Source organism: Lottia gigantea (assembly GCF_000327385.1).
Source record: "Lottia gigantea unplaced genomic scaffold LOTGIsca_6, whole genome shotgun sequence".
Lineage (NCBI taxonomy): Eukaryota > Metazoa > Mollusca > Gastropoda > Lottiidae > Lottia > Lottia gigantea.
This window is the reverse complement of record NW_008710049.1, coordinates 2,832,291-2,852,737: the sequence shown is the minus strand read 5'-3', so window position 1 is coordinate 2,852,737 and position 20,447 is coordinate 2,832,291. Positions and strand designations below refer to the sequence as shown.

At 31.9% G+C, this 20,447-nt stretch overlaps 4 protein-coding genes across 4 annotated transcripts; 3 read left to right on the top strand and 1 right to left on the bottom strand.

The window, feature by feature from the left end:
* Positions 1-1,980: 1,980 nt before the first annotated feature.
* LOTGIDRAFT_229341 (hypothetical protein) lies at positions 1,981-7,279 on the bottom strand. Its single transcript, XM_009063911.1, has 4 exons — positions 7,095-7,279; positions 5,566-5,789; positions 5,143-5,201; positions 1,981-3,339 (listed from the first exon to the last, which is right to left on the bottom strand). The coding sequence occupies exons 1-4, from the start codon at positions 7,168-7,170 to the stop codon at positions 3,264-3,266; spliced, it is 435 nt and encodes a 144-aa protein (XP_009062159.1). The 5' UTR covers positions 7,171-7,279; the 3' UTR covers positions 1,981-3,263.
* Positions 7,280-7,526: 247 nt separating this feature from the next.
* LOTGIDRAFT_229340 (hypothetical protein) lies at positions 7,527-9,444 on the top strand. The gene is made up of 5 exons (XM_009063910.1): positions 7,527-7,664; positions 8,059-8,249; positions 8,471-8,590; positions 8,931-8,992; positions 9,274-9,444. The coding sequence occupies exons 2-4, from the start codon at positions 8,103-8,105 to the stop codon at positions 8,988-8,990; spliced, it is 327 nt and encodes a 108-aa protein (XP_009062158.1). The 5' UTR covers positions 7,527-7,664; positions 8,059-8,102; the 3' UTR covers positions 8,991-8,992; positions 9,274-9,444.
* Positions 9,445-14,132: 4,688 nt separating this feature from the next.
* LOTGIDRAFT_154713 (hypothetical protein) lies at positions 14,133-16,435 on the top strand (the record flags this gene model as incomplete). Its single annotated transcript, XM_009063909.1, has 2 exons — positions 14,133-14,195; positions 15,827-16,435. 2 exons carry the CDS (start codon positions 14,133-14,135, stop codon positions 16,433-16,435), a joined length of 672 nt encoding a protein of 223 aa, XP_009062157.1.
* Positions 16,436-17,954: 1,519 nt separating this feature from the next.
* LOTGIDRAFT_154712 (hypothetical protein) lies at positions 17,955-18,449 on the top strand (the record flags this gene model as incomplete). The annotated part of the gene is made up of 1 exon (XM_009063908.1): positions 17,955-18,449. One exon carries the CDS (start codon positions 17,955-17,957, stop codon positions 18,447-18,449), a length of 495 nt encoding a protein of 164 aa, XP_009062156.1.
* Positions 18,450-20,447: the final 1,998 nt, after the last annotated feature.

Genomic DNA, 20,447 nt, shown 5'->3' with positions numbered 1-20,447 from the left:
GAGGAGAGCTGTAATTCCAGTTGCCTATCCAGTTCACAAATAAAATACAATACACCATTGCCATGTATGATTTATCTTAATGTAAGACATTATGCTAGGAAAAGCATTTTAATTTTATTTCATTGTCTACACAAGTGTTAAAATAAAAATCTATTTTTCCTGTGATATTTGTGTTATCTTATTTGAAACATACAAGACAATTAACAAGAAATAAAGTAATTTTATCTGATAGCATATTATTTTTTCATAGAAAAGGGTCACAGTTTTACAGGGAGGTGCTATTAATTAACATAACACAATGTTAAATTTTACCTGGAAATAAGTTAATATTACAGAAAGGTCTGATCAATTTACAGGAAAATAGCTTAATTTTTGACCGGAAAGTGTCATTAATTTACATGTGACATGTTAAATCTAACAGAAAAGTATTAATTATAAATTTACGCCATCTTGTAATTATACATTTAATCTGTAAGTATACAGGCCGATTTTCCAACCATATTTACAAGTTCTTGTAAATCTATAGTCAATGGTAATTTTACAAGCAGCGTGTAGTGTGCATATTACAATAGCTTGTAAAAGTACATAAGTAATGTATATTTACAAGACGACTTGGCCAAGGTTTTCTGGTAAAAATACCACAAAAAATATTTACAGTGTACACTTCAGTCCGCACCAAAGAGCACCTTACATCCAAGAACCTACCCGAAAACAAGCAAAGAAGAATCCGTGAAGCCCTTGAAATCCACCGCCGTTTCCCTGAATTGAATAGAGACACCGGACTTTACATCTCCAAAATTTGGCTACACTAATCCCATTGTTAATTACCTTTTTAATCTTTCCCCTCTTTCATCTTTCTTTCTTTATCCCTCTGTTGTAGTTGTTATGTAGTAATGGGTTCTGCCTCTTTGTCCTGCCCACTTTATTGTCTGTACTGTCCTCATTACCGTGGAAATATTTCATTTTAGAACTATTTTGATAAATTAATATTTAATCAAATTTACCTCCCACATTCTGTGGTAAACACAATAACATTATACAAAGCAACAGTCCCGTTTTCTTTCCTCCCATCATTTTTCTTTAAGCTAATTCTCTTGTACCAATCTTCTGCAATATGCATGCGATAACAAGTCTATTTTCACTTGTAATTCCTAGAAAATGATCAGCCACTATCATCCAGTTCTCTTGACGCACAGCTCACTCGTATCAACCAGTTTAACCTGTTACATATATTCGTTTTTTTTTCAATTCTTGTATCAACGCTCTGCAATATGTCGCATACAAAATAACTAGTCTTTTTTCACTTTCAATGACACGTTTTCAAGCGTCTATCTTCCAGTCCCCCTCGTCAACGCACAGCTGGAAGTAATCTTTATAGATTATATATATCAGTTACAAGTGCGACTAAAGATGGTCTGGTCCATTTGCCTGGTATCTTTGTAATTGGCTGAGGCTGTTGTTAATTCGTGTCCTTTTGGCGCAAGGCAAGAATACATAAAAGGAGAGCTTCCTTGTGTATCTTATCTCGAGGAAGTCATAATGTTAACATCAGTGGATAAGAATATCAATATGTTCAAGACTATATCCTCGTGATGAGAACATAGTCTCATGAAAGTACTGGGGTTGTAGAGAGGAGAAGTCTTGGGTCATTTCCGGAAGTAAATCATACCTTGGTCTTAGAAACGTGCATTTTTCCGCTAAACCGATTAGTAAAAATGTTACAGTCGATATTTGAGCCTTCAAACCCAAGTGTATCCATAATTATTTATGTTTGACGAGGTTTTTTTTAACGAGTCGTCGTTTTAAGTCCGCCAATGACGTCATGTGTATACAGTAGACTCAATCACCCTGCCCGAATAAAAAGTTAAATTTTTTGTTGGAGGTCCATTTGAGGGAATTATGCGATTTTCGTACAGTTTTATTAGTTCTGAAGGCTATTTACATATGTTCAAGGTCCAAATCAATGCGACATCTGTCTCTTTAACTTTTAATAAGTCTGTGAGTTGTGTTGATCATATTTCATTTAATTAAGTTGGGCTATTATTTAAGTAAGGTACAGAACTCACACTGTCTATGAAGAGGATTGTAAAGAGGTTTTCTAGCCTTTTTATGTGTATCGGGGACGCCTTTTACTTCCTTTTTGGGCGTTCCAATTCTGGCAATTCCACTAAAACTAAACAAAACTAGGCGTTTTATGACATCAAAGCCTTATATAATATAAGCAGATTCTGCGACAGTGGCGTAATAAAAACGCTTTGTTTCAGTGACATTGCAAGACTTCTGATTGAAAATAAGAATGTATAAATCAATGCTACCAGTGTCCCTAATACACATACAAAAGTGTGAAAACCACTTTACAATCCCTTTAATCCTATTTGATAATTGATAGGATAGTAATACAACCAATGTTACAAATGCATAATAAAATTTGTATTCTAGTTGATCAATTAAACACTAAAAACAGCCGCCAGTGGGCGTATGTTACTGTGTCTGGCAAGTTCTTTTTTCAGATTTATTCATTATAGAATTATATATTTATAACTCTATGGATTTATGTTACTACAGATTAATAATTTTATGCATCACTTCTTACCTTACAAGGTATTTTGACACTTTGTTTATCATATTTAATATAAATGGTGCACATATTAGTTGTCATGGTTATGCATATAGGATTTAGGAGACAGGTGCACAAGCAAAAAGCCTTAAGTATACTCTGTTGATATAAAACAAGTAGTTACTTTTACCACGATTATTAATCACATATTGCCATGTTACTTTGAATGTGTTTATCATGGCTAAATATTATGTTAACACACTATTCTGTGGATATACTTTTACTAAGAGCTATTTATTCAAAGCTATGGATTGAGTGAATGTTTATGCATTGGCGCCCGAAATTTCCCACGATTTTACTTTGTTTTCAGCTTGCTGCCAGAAGGATAATATTGACGGGGTACCTGCAGGTCTTTATATTCGTAAAACATGTGTGATACAGTTTCAATAACTTGCTATATAAATAATGCAAGAATAGAAATAAAATAATTAAAATGCGAAGGTTATGATATACAAAATATTGCTGTGATTATTATTTATTAACTAGAAACGATAAAGGGGTGCTTATAGGGGCATTATTAATAAGACATATGTGTAATGCTACGGTTGTGAACGACGTCTGTCTATATTGGTAAGCGACTACAACTACAATGTATATCAAAATCTTTCATACTCAAGCACACATTTCAGCTTATATCTGTCGATGGTCATTGTGCTTTGTAAGTGTTCATGACCATTGCAGCATCAGATGTTGGTGCTATTTGATCGTTTGGTCCAGGATACCTGAAAAATATATAATGCACATTTCACAAACTAGGTATTATCGACCGAAACACACTGGGGGATTTTCAGTGACGATTCAGTAAGGTGGAGGTCACATAGCCTACGTCAAGTGTCCGTTTTTCTATCCGTCAGTTGAATACGTAACATAATCAAATGAAAGCTATTGGACTGCATCAGTGTGATCAAACATAGACGTACGTCGACAAAAATCGTATAGGTCAAATTTTCCGTCAGAAAATAAATGAGGATTGTTTCATTTTTTGTCGTGCGATAAATCTGACATACGTTAAATCCCTAATATGTCAATGTCATGGTCGCCTTGAGTACATAGGGCCTACCACAGCCGACAGCTGTTTGTACTCGTGAACATGGAAAAGTAGGTAGACATGAAATCAATGTTTCATCCCTGTAGGTTCACTGCCACTTACGCACGGCTATTTTACCACAAGTCAGATAGACACAGTAGGCTACTTTAGGCACGTGGTCAATTCCAAACAGGTCATTTAGGTCATTGTGTCTAAATAACGCTGTGTCTAAATAACGCTGTGTCTAAATGACCTGTGTCTAACTGATCACGTGCTTAAAAAGTGTGCCTAAAGTTATGTGTTTAATTATTGGCTTGTGCTTAAAATATGTGTGCCTAAATGACTGCATACCGGCCCGTATGCCCACTCAAGTAAACACATGGTATTCATCTATAGTCTACATAGGCATGCCTTATGACGTTATGTAGGTCTGAGCTGTGAAATGATCGTATATTTTCCATTCATTTCAAAAGACGTTTTAGCAGAATATCCGATGAACGTTTCATCTCTATAGCCCCATGATCCTTTCAAAGGATGACCCGACTTAGCATTTTTTTGCTCAGTAGGACCTTTTCGTTGGTTTAGGCCTGTCCGGAGTTCTTAGCCGATCAGATTTGTGCTATGTCATCTCTTTATCATGAGACCCTACTCTTATAATTTTAGTAAAATGACGAAAAGTGTTCCTCTTTGTTTAAGAAGTGCGCTGGGTGAACCCCCATTCTTCGTTGTTTATATATATAAACAGTATATCAGATTTTTCTTGAATATTTTAATAATATATTATATATATATATATATATTATTAAAATATTCCAGAAAAATCTGAACCAAGTCACTAAGTTCTTTCAAATTATCTTCCATTTGAAAGATTAAAAGCAAGGAAATATTCTGTTTGGCGTCCATTTCACGCTGTAAACTATCGAAAGGTTTTTGTGAGAAAAATGTGAAATCAATAATGTCTTACGGTTGTTATGCATCTGGTTATTTTAAATACAGCAATAAGGTTTTTGTACTCGCTTCTGAAATACGGACTGACGCACGGAATGTACGTATGGAAACTTACGAATGTGTAACCACTCCTATTCGCGAATCGTACACAGTTTCGCATTGTTTGACGTACACAATTCTGTCGTATATGTACGTGTGACCACCGCCTAACGTGTGGTCGACAACAGTCGGATAATTATGTTTCATGGAAAGACGTGTCATGAAGTACCTTGTCGACTCATATGCAGGGTGATCTCTATTATTTGTTAATAAAGCATATTATATTTGTATAGTTGTTTATTTTGTTAGAAAAAACATGGAAATTCGTTTGCTCATGGAAAAATATAACATAAATCAAATCAGTGCCAGAGACTTCTGTTGAATGGTGACTAGTTGTTGTTTGTCGATAGTAACTGATTTCTTTTCAACAACGCTATTCACGACTTGATATCGCCGGGGATTACAAATAGTATTTTCAGTCTATAATATGAATTCGTTTAATTTTACTTACCAAGCGTTTTGATATCTGTGTGTATTTCTATTTTCACATTCTTGTCGGAACTGTCCTAGCTAGAAATACAATAAATAGTGTTGAAGGTAAAATGACCTGGTAATGTTAAAGTTATACTAAGTCTTTTTTAAATTGGCCAAAATTTGTAAGTGGATTTACCCGGTGTCATTACTCTCTGTAATCCCACATATTAAAACTACATTATTATCCGTTTATTACAGTTGATATATCTATGCGATTTTTAATAATTAGTTAGTTTTAATGATTTATATGTCATAATATCCAGGGATCCTGTTGTATAGACACAAGGTAAGTCTTAACACAAAATAGCCGATTTGCCATGTCAATATTCATTCACTAGTGTTCCATGATGTTTATCTTTGTTTCAATTCAAGGGCACTTAGAACATTAGAAATATCCTACCACCACTTGTCTACCAGTCAGAGCCATAGTATGATCAGTGAATTGTTTAACTCCCCACCCTATACTTCCGACTGTTTCAGATTTAGATTTTGGGAAAGGAGCTCGAGGGGAGGCTCTCCATAGGTAATCAGCTTCACTGGAATTTTCTAATGATTGTTTCCCAATACCAATTGCTCTATTTTCTGATGCTACTGCTACTCTGTGCTCTCGATTACCCTCGGGTCCTTGAAATAAACAAAATATCATAACATTATCAACTATGAGAAAACGGTGACATTAACAAGATAAAGAGTGTTGTGTAAGGGTGAACATAAGCTGCCCTATGTGCAACACCCGTTTTTTTTTTGCTGTACAGCTGTACCTGAGTTTAAAAGCAACGTTTCAACAATTTACATATGATATATAGTATTTACTGATAAGAAAGCATATTATTAAGACCTATCACTTCAATACAAATACAATATGGGATTATTCACCAGAACATAAAGTTGTAAAGATCAAAAAGTTATTTTCTTACATTATTTACCTTTAATATTAATATATATATTATACGACTCAAAATAAAACTTTGGAATTTTTTTTGCTCTTGTGTAAGGGTGAATTTAAATAAGAGTATGGAATGTCATTCTTTCAAATTTACATCCGAGAAAATTGCATACAAGTCATTCTACCATTCTTGTTTTCATTATACTGTAATATTAGATCTATCGGGATTACCTATCATTAAAATAATCCAGTTTATCTCGGTCTTTCAAGCTGAGAAACTGCGGTCATTTGAGTTGTTTAGTGAATTTTAATATCCAAATTTTATCTTATAACCTTCTTCGAGCTCACGAAGCTTCAAAAGTAGACAGTGTTCATTGATAGGGTAGGGTGAGGGGTTGATTTTGCTATTACAACGAATTACTCTCTCATTTTTTCCTTTTTTTATTAACGTGATATGGTTGTGGACTTAACTAAACATAGACTGCGAATCTAATAAAATTAATCAATCGAGTTGTATTAGGTAATTAACAAGTAAGGGTTAATTAGGCTATAATTATATATTATTCATTCAGTTTAGAACGCCCTGGCCCAAAGTGACCAAGGTGTATTATGCACCTAGGGCCTACAGTTGAATAAACATAGTAGAAATTGAAAGTTACCGGTGGGAGTCTTTCTCTCGTAGCTAAGGGCAAGGGCCGACATTGTTTTGATTTGCTAAGCAAATTTAGCCTATGTAGAGTAGCCTTTATTATGATATCTTTTTATTTATAGGAATAATTTAGACCTTTACCTATTTGAGACGTAATCATCATGGCATAAAATCGAAAAAGAAACTTTGAAAGTAAACTAAAATATGGGTTTGTTCACTTATGCATAGGATCACTAATATTTTTCTTTTCTTTTTCCAAAATATAAGATCAATTTTTTTTATTCTCTTAAACATATTGAAACATAGCTTTGATGCTGCGCATAATTCATTTGAACTAGAAAACCGACGGAAATTTTTTTAAAATGGGCCAAAATTATAAATACACGAAACATACCTGTAAAATACATTCGTCCATTGTTCGGATAATTTTCACATGGAAAAATATTAGTCATTTCTTTAGAATCGGTCATTCTCGGCAACCAGTCGCTTCAAACGGAGAGAATCAGTCTGACGGGCCTCCAGCTAAGCTTTTTACCTGAAGAAGGTAAGAGACACAAAGTTAAAGGGAGACAATTAGATTGACAGGAAAACAGTGACTACTGCATGGTAACTAAAATAGTAAGCTTATTTGATTTCAGTCTGGTTAATCTAGACATGTAACTAAGGAAGCCAGATTGTCATAATTAACCGGATGTAAACAAATGGTTGACAAATACAAGTTTTGTTTGAAAGTTGATGAGATTTATTTACTAATCTTACAGTCTAGTTTAGTGACAGCGTGTAGTTGAGGTAGGTCAATATTATGTTTTTTACGTCCTGTCTGTAGTTTTCACAAAGTTACTGTAAAATGTGATTGAAAGAGACCATTAATATCATGCAGCTATCAGTGTTTCAAATAGTGTCTTATTTCAATGCCAATAATGGTGTTTTACTGAGGACCCATAGATATTGAATGTCTGCTTTAGTAAGTATTCTTAGTGTGTTGACACACTGTTGATTATGAGCCATATCATGAATATTGGACTGTACTAGGCTGTATCACCTTGGTTTAAATGAACCATACCTGTCAGACTCAAAAGTTTTCTTGATATCAAATACTAATAGTACTATCAAATATAAAGCAAATTTTAACACAGTGAGAATATTATTGTCTGCTTGAGTCATAGCTAAGTTAATTTTTATTCAGTCTGATGAAGTTTTATTTCTGTAGGCTTCTGTATTGTGTATAGAAATTTTCTGCTCTATGTGATTTTATATGCTATCATGTAGACCTAACTATTGGTCTATAACCTAAATACTGCCAATAAATATATTATCATGATTATTATTAAGCTTATATTATAAAATTTTATTTTCAGGACGAAAGTTTAAAAAGACTTAATACACTCAAACTTATATCAGAATGGATGCTGTATTCTTAAGGAAACATGTGGGTGAAAGTTTGGTGATATGTTTAGCTGAAGTGGCAGAGAAAAGACCAAAAGATCCAATTGAATATATTGGACAGTGGCTTCATAATCATATTAAAAATCAACAACATCAGAAACAGGTATAGGTTGTATTTTGACAACAGTTGAAATATGTGTTCATATTTACAGAACAAACTGTGTGTTGAAGAGTGTTCATTGCTCAGTTTGTAAATCATATGTTGTCTGTTATATATATAACCTCAGGACCTTATACAAGGTTTATTGACTAAAGTAAAAAATGGTAGAAATAATTATGTAATAGTTTCAGAGTTATTTTATTGTATTTATTTATTTATTTTAGGTGAATGAAGCAAATGAACAATTAAATAAAGCCAAAGAAGAAGCAGAAGTTGAAAAGAAGAGAAAAGAAATAATGGACGAAGAAGAGAAAGAATTCAATAAACAATCTGATGCTCAAAAGGTAGAAATCACTTGATAACTGTAAAATTGCTATTTCCTTGTCCATGTTTTGTGGCATTTTGCATACCTCTAAAGGCATAAAAAGCCAAAGTGGTTTATTAAACAGTATTTTAGTGTTAATGGTCACATTACATTGAAAAAATAACTTTAGTCTGTATGATTAAATTTAAGGGTTATCTACCTTCTTATCGTAAGACCATTCATTCAGTAATTCTTGATAGAAATAGATTCCTAAATGACAAAATTCTTCTCTAAAGATTATTCCATAAATAATTTCAAATTTTTTCACAATTTCATTTAAGGTGAGTTAAGCTTATATAATTAATGTTGATTTTTTTCAGTCTGAAGTGAAAGATAAAGAATCTAAATCAGGTTCGGAATTATCTACACTAGTTGAATGAAGGTATGATGTTTATATATTTTACTTTGGTTAATAATTCTAAATAATTTATTATATATGCTATACCTTTAAGGTAATTAAGTAAATTGATATGAAAAATGAATCTGTATAGTTTGGTTAGATACAACATAAATGTTTGTGAAAATAATATTTCATTGAAGTTAACTTTGCCTGAAGGTTTTTTTTTAAATATCTTAGTTATGGTGTGATTTAAACTTTATTTTGCTCTTTTCTCTTAATTAATTTGACTATAGATACAATTTTTACAATTTTGAATTTTTCAGTTGTAACATATGAATCAACAATACCAAATTATATACCAAATTACCAATATCAACTAATACTCAGTGAGCTCAAATCAAACTATCTTATTTTTATTTATTTGTTTGTGCAATGAATATTCTGTGATTTTAATGAATGTGAAGTTTATATAAAAGGTTTTGTTATATTTGAGATCTAGTTTGTTACTTTATTTTAAGTTAAATCTCCTGTCCCTTGTTTTGGTATCAAAAAATCTTCAAGGCAGAGTGCACCATGTTTTTTGGATTTGTAAATCTGTTTTCTCATAGATGATTCACTACTCATGGAGTAATCTTTCAGATTTTTCAATAATCAAGGGATATTTATGTGCTCTGTAGGAGTTATCTTGTAGAGGTATCTTGGTTTGTCCTATTAGAACAATAAGATGGTTTTTCAGTCGCTCTCTAAATCACTGACAGGAATGTTGAAATATCTACCTATAGCTATATTTGGATCAATTCCCAAGTTTGATTGGCTAGCAAATATCCATAAGTTAACACAGATGTTGTTTTTAGTTCCGGTTAAGAGACTCACTCATGTAAATTGGAAATGTTGTATTTCAAACAGACACCATCAAATTCATTCAAAGTGTAAAGGTTTATGGATGTGTTACCACCAATTTAATATATTGAATTTATGATATGAGCTTTTTACTCAGGTTGAGTTTAATGTATCTGATATCATCAAATGAATTGACCCGAGCTCATGTATCTTTATATTTATAAGTGATGATAACGTTGTTACAGGACATTTTAACTATTGCAAAATTGGTCTAGGTTGAACAAATAAAAAAATGACAAAGTACCAACAAGCCAAGATATTCTTACTGACTTAGACTATAAACTTTAAACTTATAAGATAAAAATTGTAAAATATAATCATGACAAATAGTGTGTATACTTTATTTGATGTTATAATATTTATTATGACCAAATTATCATTCAAATAATAGTTTTCTTTATCAGATATAAAGTACTGTGACTACATTGTAGTCACCACATTACATACAAATAATAATTATTGTCATGAAATATAAAATGTAGTCACCACATTACATACAAATAATAATTATTGTCATGAAATATAATATGTAGTCATTACATACAAATAATGATTATTGCCATGAAATACAAAATGTAGTCATTATATAAAAATAATGATTATTATCATGAAATATAAAATGTAGTCATTATATAAAAATAATGATTATTATCATGAAACATAAAATGTAGTCACCACATAACATACAAATAATAATTATTGTCATGAAATATAAAATGTAGTCACCACATACAAGTAATAATTATTGTCATGAAATATAAAATGTAGTCACCACATTACATACAAATAATAATTATTGCCATGAAATATAAAATGTAGTCACCACATACGAATAATGATTATTGTCCAGAAATATAAAATATAGTCATTACATAAAGATAATAATTATTGTCATGAAACATACAATGTAGTCACCACATTAGATACAAATAATAATTCTTGTCATGAAATGTAAAATGTAGTCACCACATAAAAATAATGATTATTGTCCTGAAATATAAAATTTATCACCACATACAAATAATGATTATTGTCATGAAATATAAAATGTAGTCATTATATACAAATAATGATTATTGTCATGAAATATAAAATGTACTCACCACATACAAATAATGATTATTGTCATGAAATATAAAATGTAGTCACCACATACAAATAATAATAATAATTATTGTCATGAAATATAAAATGTAGTCACCACATTACATACAAATAATAATTATTGTCATGAAATATAAAATGTAGTCACCGCATACAAATAATAATTATTGTCATGAAATATAAAATGTAGTCACCACATACAAATAATAATTATTGTCATGAAATATAAAATGTAGTCACCACATTACATACAAATAATAATTATTGTCATGAAATATAAAATGTAGTCACCACATACAAATAATGATTATTGTCCTGAAATATAAAATATAGTCATTACATAAAGATAAAAATTATTGTCATGAAACATACAATGTAGTCACCACATTAGATACAAATGATAATTATTGTCATGAAATGTAAAATGTAGTCACCACATACAAATAATAATTATTGTCCTGAAATATAAAATATAGTCATTACATACAAATAATGATTATTGTCATTAAATATAGAATGCAGTCATTACATACAAATAATGATTATTGTCATGAACTATAAAATGTAGTCACCACATAAAAATAATAATTATTGTCATGAAACATACAATGTAGTCACCACATCACATACAAATAATAATTATTGTCATGAAATATAAAATGTAGTCACCACATTACATACAAATAATGATTATTGTTATGAAATACAAAATGTAGTCGCCACATAAAAATAATAATTATTGTCATGAAACATACAATGTAGTCACCACATTAGATACAAATAATAATTATTGTCATGAAATATAAAATGTAGTCATCACAAAATAATAATAATAATTATTGTCGTGAAATATAAAATGTAGTCACCACATACAAATAATGATTATTGTCATGAAATGTAAAATGTAGTCATAACATAAAAATAATGATTATTGTCATGAAATATAAGATATAGTCATTACATACAAAGAATTATTATTGTCATGAAATATAAAATGTAGCCACCACATACAAATAATGATTATTGTCATGAAATATAAAATGTAGTCACCACATACAAATAATGCTAATTGTCATGAAATATTAAATGTAGTCATTACATAAAAATAATGATTATTGTCATGAAATATAAAATGTAGTCACCACATAACATACAAATAATAATTATTGTCATGAAATATAAAAAGTAGTCACCACATTACATACAAATAATAATTATTGTCATGAAATATAAAATGTAGTCACCACATTACATACAAATAATAATTATTGTCATGAAATATAAAATGTAGTCACCACATACAAATAATGATTATTGTCATGAAATATAAAATGTAGTCATTACATACAAGAAATATAAAATAGAATCATTACATACAAATAATGATTATTGTCATGAAATATAAAATGTTGTCACCACATTACATACAAATAATAATTATTGTCATGAAATATAAAATGTAGTCACCACATACAAATAATGATTATTGTCATGAAATATAAAATGTAGTCATTACATACAAATAATAATTATTGTCATGAAATATAAAATATAATCATTACATAAAGATAATGATTATTGTCATGAAATATAAAATGTAGTCACCACATTACATACAAATAATAATTATTGTCATGAAATATAAAATGTAGTCATTACATACAAATAATGATTATTGTCATTAAATATAGAATGCAGTCATTACATACAAATAATGATTATTGTCATGAAATATAAAATGTAATCATTACATAAAAATAATAATTATTGTCATGAAATATATAATGTAGTCATTATATACAAATAATGATTATTGTCATGAAATATAAAATGTAGTCACCACATACAAATAACAATTATTGTCACGAAATATAAAATGTCATTACATACAAATAATAATTATTGTCATGAAATTGGTAAGGCGTTGCCTATATTCTACCTATTAGCACACAAATATACAGTGGCTCAACTTGATAAGTGGCGAACCGAGGACTTAAGTTGAGGCCACTTTGTTTTCCTGCATTCCTAGACCATATCATTCGGTTAGTCAATGCCTGTGTTAATGAAAGATTTTCAGTCTGTTGTTAATACTATTTCACTCATTTTTTAATTGCTGGTTGCTAATTGTTAACACTTTCGTATTTTTTTCCTGGGGGTATGTCCCTCTTAGGGATAAGGGACCCGTGGACCAATCCCTATGGTAGTTGAGCCACTGTGAATATGTCAAGAAAACCCTTTGATTAACTATAACATGAATCATTAATAGGCCTAATGGCACTCGGTTATTGTAGTGATGTTTTCAGTATCAAACGTTTGTTTTTACGTGAATAACTAACATCCATTGCACACAGAAAGTAACATCAACCTAAACTGGGTGCGTGAGAAATCAATCTTTCAAATTTTTAATTATTTCTATTCTAGTACAATATTTACGAGTTGCAATTTTGTCATATTGTTTTTCTTTTGTTTTTTTTAAGTAATATTCATGTGGTTTATAATTTATTGATTGAATTAATGTTAAATTTGTTTGTAAATAGCCATCGGAAAAAAGGAGTAAATTTTTATCAAAAAAGTGAATTAAAACTAATTTTCTCTTATAAATATCCGTTTGTTTCCGCGGGATATACTGCACTGAAGGTAAAATATACTAAATTTGTTCATATATAGCTATATAAATGGATGATAAGATTTTCATGCAGTGATGAAAATATAATGTTTATGTTGTGTGATATGACAAGTCACAAGAGGAGATTATAATGGGGGATTCCATTCTTCCTTCCCATGATACGTATGGAATCATGTTATAGGATACTAACATAATATAGTTGTTTTTAGTTGCACACCCTGGGGAAAGTCTGACTGCAGACAACTGAAACTGAGTTGAATATCGTGATTCCGTTTCGTGATTGGATTGGTGTCTGGCTTTTTTTTTGTTGATAATTTGGCCAATTGGCAAAATGCGTCCGTTGAGATCGCCACGAAATCTTTTGACAAGCGTCGTATCATCTCCATGAATGCAAGTGAAATGCACCAAGCCCATAGATTTTGTTAGAAACGCGGATTGGGAGCGCAATATGGTCGCATATGTTTGAGTGCCACTGTAATAATATTTATACTTTTTCTCATGTTTTATTCACCTTTTCCGGCGACCCATTTTTTAGCCGCCGTAATATCGCATATGGTCGCAATCCGGTGTGACGGGGCTAAAGATATGAATATAATGGAGAAGTGCGCTATTCAGGTGTAGGTGAATTATGAGGGCATGTACCGAAGTATAATATTTTTTCATCCCTGCACGGCACCAGAATCAGATTAATGTTAGCAGGTGGAAACATGACACTTTGCTTGGGTGAATTCAAAGGCGCAGATAAAGAAAGTGTGTTTATAATCAATGTGAATAGATATTGCTTACGGCTAATTCGCATATCAAACCACCACACTAGATGAATGTGATATTTAAAATTCTTTTGACGAATATATTATTATAGGTGTGTAAAATTTTTTGTTTTACCTCGAGTGATACCTATATAAATAGATCTATATCAAAAAAAGGTGGTTTATCTTTGTGAATATCTGATCAGTATTTTTTTAAATGTTTGCATCAAATATTTTCCTCAGAGATCTTTTACTATATGAGTCGGAGTAACGTAACAATAGACACGTGAGAAGAGGTATGATTTATTTATTTTAATGTGAATTTAAAACTTGCAAAATTGAAATTGAATAAAGGATTGTCGTTAATTAGCTAAAACGTTTTCATATTACGATTGGGATATTTTTGACATTGGGAAACCCGGGAATTTATTACTCTTTGTACAAAAAGGAACGGAGTTTTAACACAATTCTTCAAAAACTTCAATCCCCGCCTTTTTTTTTTTAGCTAATAGCGTATACCGAGTTTCCCGGTCTGCTCTGAAGTCTGCAATGCACAACTTACAATATCGACAAGATGGAACCGCACCGTAGACCATGTAATGCACGTAAATGAATTCAGATATAATTGTGAATTTGAATTAATTTTCACGTTGAATATTGAAACCCTCATTCTCAAAATTCACTTTGTAAATTGATAAAAATTTTGATAGTGGGTGAGTGGGGCAAAGCCGGGCCAGTCTCGTTTCCTGGTAAAATTATACAGCCGATTTAAAAAAAAAAATCCAGACCAGAAATGATTATTTGGCCGCCATATTGATATGACATATGATTTTTTGAAATTTGGGTGTTTTTAACAATATTTTTGCCTCTTTGAGCTTGGTGTAGCCTACGTATATCTTATGACCTATTTGACGTAGAAGCTTGAAATTTAAAATACAACTAGTCATTTTGAATACGAATTAACCTGTGACAAAAAAGTTGAATTTCTATTTGTTTAAATTAAAGACTCAGTTGTTTCTGCTTTATAGTGAAAAAAAGGAATGGTATTAAAAATTTCCATATTTTCAATTTTGACATTGACCTTTGTTGACCTTAACTTTTGTAGGGTCAAAGGTCATTATCCTTGGTTATCTATTTATACTTTCACATTTGATGTCCGACGTGAACTGCCGGCTTTGTAGCTGTGTGCATGTCGAAAATTTGTTGAGTTATGTCTCGTGACCTTGAACTTTGTTGACCTCCCCCGTTAAAAGGTTAAAGGTAATTGACTTTGGCTATTCGCTGATACTTTCATTTCTGATGCCTGACGTCTACTTCTGGTTTCAAAAGCTTCCAAAGCCAGAAAATGTCGTAACTTAAGACTGTTCTGGCACGTGACCTAATTAACCTAGAATGATGATTTTTTAGAGTCTCTTGCAAGTTGCCACAGTAGCAAAGTACCACTCTGTGCCACGTGTGGCTCTAGTTTATGTTTGAATTTGTTTCTTTCTTTTACAGATTCAGATGTCTGCAATGAAGATTGTGTGCTTTCTGTTTCTGTCTGTTATTTCGACAACCACGGCTATGAATACAATCATGGTTGAAATGGAAGATATCGCTATGGACACCTCGTATAAAGGGCGCCTGTTTATGAGAGAAAATGCCAGCGGTAAAAAAACTGTACTAATTCATAATACAGAAACAATCGACGTTCATTTTTGTTTGGATGAACCCGAAACGTTGATTGTCGAGCGAATTAAATATTCAACCGATGGTTACCCCGATGACGTTAGAGTTGAGCTAGACAACAGTGTGATTGGTCACTTTATGACTCACGAAGGAACCAACTGGGGACATCTTTGGAACGAATTTCATGAAACAGGAGTCGTGGGGATGCCGTTTAATCTGGAAAAGGGTCAACATAATCTCATTCTTTCATTGGCAAAAGCGGATCAATATGGAGTGGAGTTGGATTATATTGAATTCGCATTTTCCGAAAGTACTTCTGCAGACCAAGTGCTGTGCAGCGAACATGAGTATGCTAGGAAAATGGCCAGTGAAGGTAGAAAGCGACGCAGGCGACATCTTCGATCTTTCTTGGATTATTTGAAGAAGACTGAACAATAAACACAAGAATGACTTTCCCTATCTTTGAAGACTTTACTCAGACTATCTTGATATTTTCCATTGTCGTCTTAATCCGATTCTAAAATGATTTGCTATTCAATAAATTCAAGGTTTTTGTGAACCGTATTAGTGTGTTTTTTCAAAAATGTGCCAATGTCCGTCTGCCAATATAGCAAAAGAAAAGAAAAAATCAATTCTCTATTGCATGAACATATAAACATATGATTAACAGGCTACCTTTTTGAAAAATGAATATGATGGTGTAAACAAATCCAATTTCTTGGCATTTCCTGCCGTACGCACGGTTTCGACTATCTTTCGTTCAAAAAGACACAATGGAGTAGTGGAACACTGATGATAGTGTATTAATCTGCAGGCCTCATACATTTTCACATTTTTACGATGATAGTCAAATATCACAAAAAAAAAACCTCGGCGATATCTTTAAAATAGTCACTGTTATGGTATTTTGCGGTATATTTTTATTGTCCTTTTTATTGTTATTATTTATTAGTTTCGAAGACCAATTTGGGTACACAGAGACTGTGACGAATATCATTGTGATGTAAACTACTGTGAAGGATATCTCTGCTATTATTATAAATACTACTGTGATTAAAAATTAGCCACACATCATTGTGACGAACGTTTTTAAGACGAACATTACTCTGAAGTATGTTACAGTGACGTATATCACTGTCACAATATTACTGAAACTGATACTACTGTTACGAACATACTGCAGTGATAATTGGTGTGACGAATGTCACTGTGACGGATGATACTGTGACTAATATCACTATAACCAATACTTATGTCATGAATACTACTATGATTAACAATATGGCGATGAATATAACATTGAGGAACATTACTGTGAAGAATATAATTGTGACGAATACCATCACTGAGAACATTGATGTGACCAATATAATGTGACAGTTGATTCTGTGATGAATTCTACAGGACAGATGCTATTGCGACGTACGCAACAATGACAAATAACACTTTCCAGTCCTGATTTCATCAGACAAATAATAATTTTAATATAACAGTTTGTAATGAGGGGCATGCTGCAAGAAATATGGTTTAAATTCCAATATTGTTTCCGACCTTTAGATCGCTTAAAATTACTTAATACGAACGACATTTTGACGCCATACCTAAACACTATACTATTGAAATTCAACACGATAACAGACTGATTGTCATTATTGTTTTCTCTCAAATAAAATCAGTAGACTTTGAAAATAATTTAAAATCAAAGTTTTCGGGGAATGCTATTTAGAAATTTGTCTGGGATGGACCATGAAACAGATGTCACACAATTAAATTTCACTTATATAAACACATTGTCTGATGTACACTTAAATTCGGTCGGTCGTTGGCTGGATTCAGAAGCGTTTAGCGGCCAATTTCTCCATTTCCCATCAAGATGATTTCACCCACAAAAGTCAGTTTTCTCTTGTTAATGGTTGTACTATCAATAACAAATGGATTACATGTGATTAAAATCGAAATGGAAGATATGGCGACAGGAACCAAGAGTGAAGAGAAGATCTGTGACAGATCGAATGCCAGTGCTGAAAAGTCCCTTCGGATTGATCAGAATGGTTTCTTCGCCATGGCTTTTTGTCTACGTAAACAGGAAGTGTTTTTGGTGTCGAGGATTGCTTACTCTAATGATGGACCTGCTACACAAGTTGATGTAATCCTAAACAACGACATCCTGGGATCGTTCCGAACACACACTGGATCAAATTTCGGTCATCTGTGGAACGAATTTCACCTCACTGGTGCTATTGGTATGCCTTTTATTTTGGAACCCGGGGGATATAATTTTACCCTGTCTGTGGAAGTTGGTGGTGCTGTGGAAATTGACTTTATAGAATTTGCTTTTTCACTGAGTTCTAACAAGGAAGAAGTTCTATGTACTGACCAAGCTCTACCCCCTCGAGTAATAGAAAACAATAATGATGGACAACAGTTCACTGATGAACAAACTCCTCAATAAGTTTCTGAATTAGTCTGTTCATCTGATGGGTAATCTGAATCAGTTAGTAGATATCTTGGTTTATATGAAGTAAAAGGACAAATACAAGTACTTTTTCATACTGTCGTCTTTTGATTTAGATAAAAGAATAAAATTAATAGACAATTTCTGAATTTAAACGAAAGTGTGTTTTCAATAGAAGCCTACTTTACAAATAACGATTCGTCAAATTAACAATTCAACTTGCTGATACAAAACAGATGACGTGGAAAAGAATTTGGCATGAGTGAGAATATATGGATTGGGGTGGGTGATAAATAAACAACTATTTTTTTGTGGTTGCTTTTTCATTATGGTTGATTAAAATATATTATTTCTCGTGGAAAATTTACTTTACTTATCTGTTATATTTTATACAAAAGAATACTTATATAAACTGTTATCTGGGTTGAAACACAATAAACACCTTCATGATAAATTAAATGGAATTTTACACCCTTCTTTTCAGTTATTTATTGGGCTTCTAATCTGGTGACCAACCAATATGCAACTAATAAGACCAACATATCAACGATACATATCCTAACACGAACAAAACGTAGCAAATGATAGGATAGACATACACTCCAAAAATCTGAACGATAAATAGCCCGAGTCCATGGCCTATATAATCTGTAGCGCGGTGCAATCGAACTGCAGAAAAAAGTAGTAGTTGGATTATTTCAATTAGATGATTTTCCGTCGGGTGTTGGTAGTTGAGACTCTAAACACAGTGCTTCTCCGGAGGAATTGGAAGACCGTGGGAAAGAATTGTTGCCAGGGGGAAACGGGGAGGAAATGGGAGATAAGGAGATCGAAGACTGAAATTGACATCGTTCACCCCAGAAATACAGAAAATCGTGAACGAAAATCGGCCAAAGGGTCACGTTGAATTATCTTAATATGTGGAGTATGATTTTATATCCATACATGGTTAATTGTTTAATGCATTTTTCGAGTACACTGCGTTTCAAAATGACTGACTTATTTTGGGGAGATAGATTTTGAACTCTTTCGGGGAGGAATGATCTCACCGAGGTTGAGAAGCACTGCTCTAGCCTATCAGATGGTGTTTAAGACCCAATAAATACCGAAAACTGTATCTTAATATCATTATGACTCAATAAACACCGAAAACTGTATCTTGATATCATGATGACCCAATAAAGACTGAAAACTGTATCTTAATATCATTATGACTCAATAAACACTGAAAACTGCATCTTGATATCATGATGACCCAATAAAGACTGAAAACTGTATCTTAATATCATTATGACCCAATAAACACTGAAAACTGCATCTTAATACCATTAAGACCCAATAAACACCGAAAACTGTATCTTAATACCATTAAGACCCAATAAACACTGAAAACTGTATCTTAATATCATTATGACTCAATAAACACTGAAAACTGTATCTTGATATCATGATGACCCAATAAAGACTGAAAACTGTATCTTAATAGCATTATGACCCAATAAACACTGAAAACTGCATCTTAATACCATTATGACCCAATAAACACTGAAAACTGTATCTATCATTGTGATCCAATACACACTGAAAACTGTATCTTGATATCATGATGACCCAATAAAGACTGAAAACTGTATCTTAATATCATTATGACCCAATAAACACTGAAAACTGCATCTTAATACCATTAAGACCCAATAAACACTGAAAACTGTATCTATCATTATGATCCAATACACGCTGAAAACTGTATATTGATATCAGTATGACCCAATAAACACCGAAAACTGTATCTTAATATCATTATGACCCAACAAATACTGAAAACTGTATCTTAATATTATTATGACCCAATAAACACTGAAAACTGTATCTTGATATCATTATGACCCAATAAATACTGAAAATTGTATCTTAATGTCATTATGACATAATAAACACTGAAAACTTTATCTTGATATCATTATGACCCAATAAATACTAAAAACTGTATCTTAA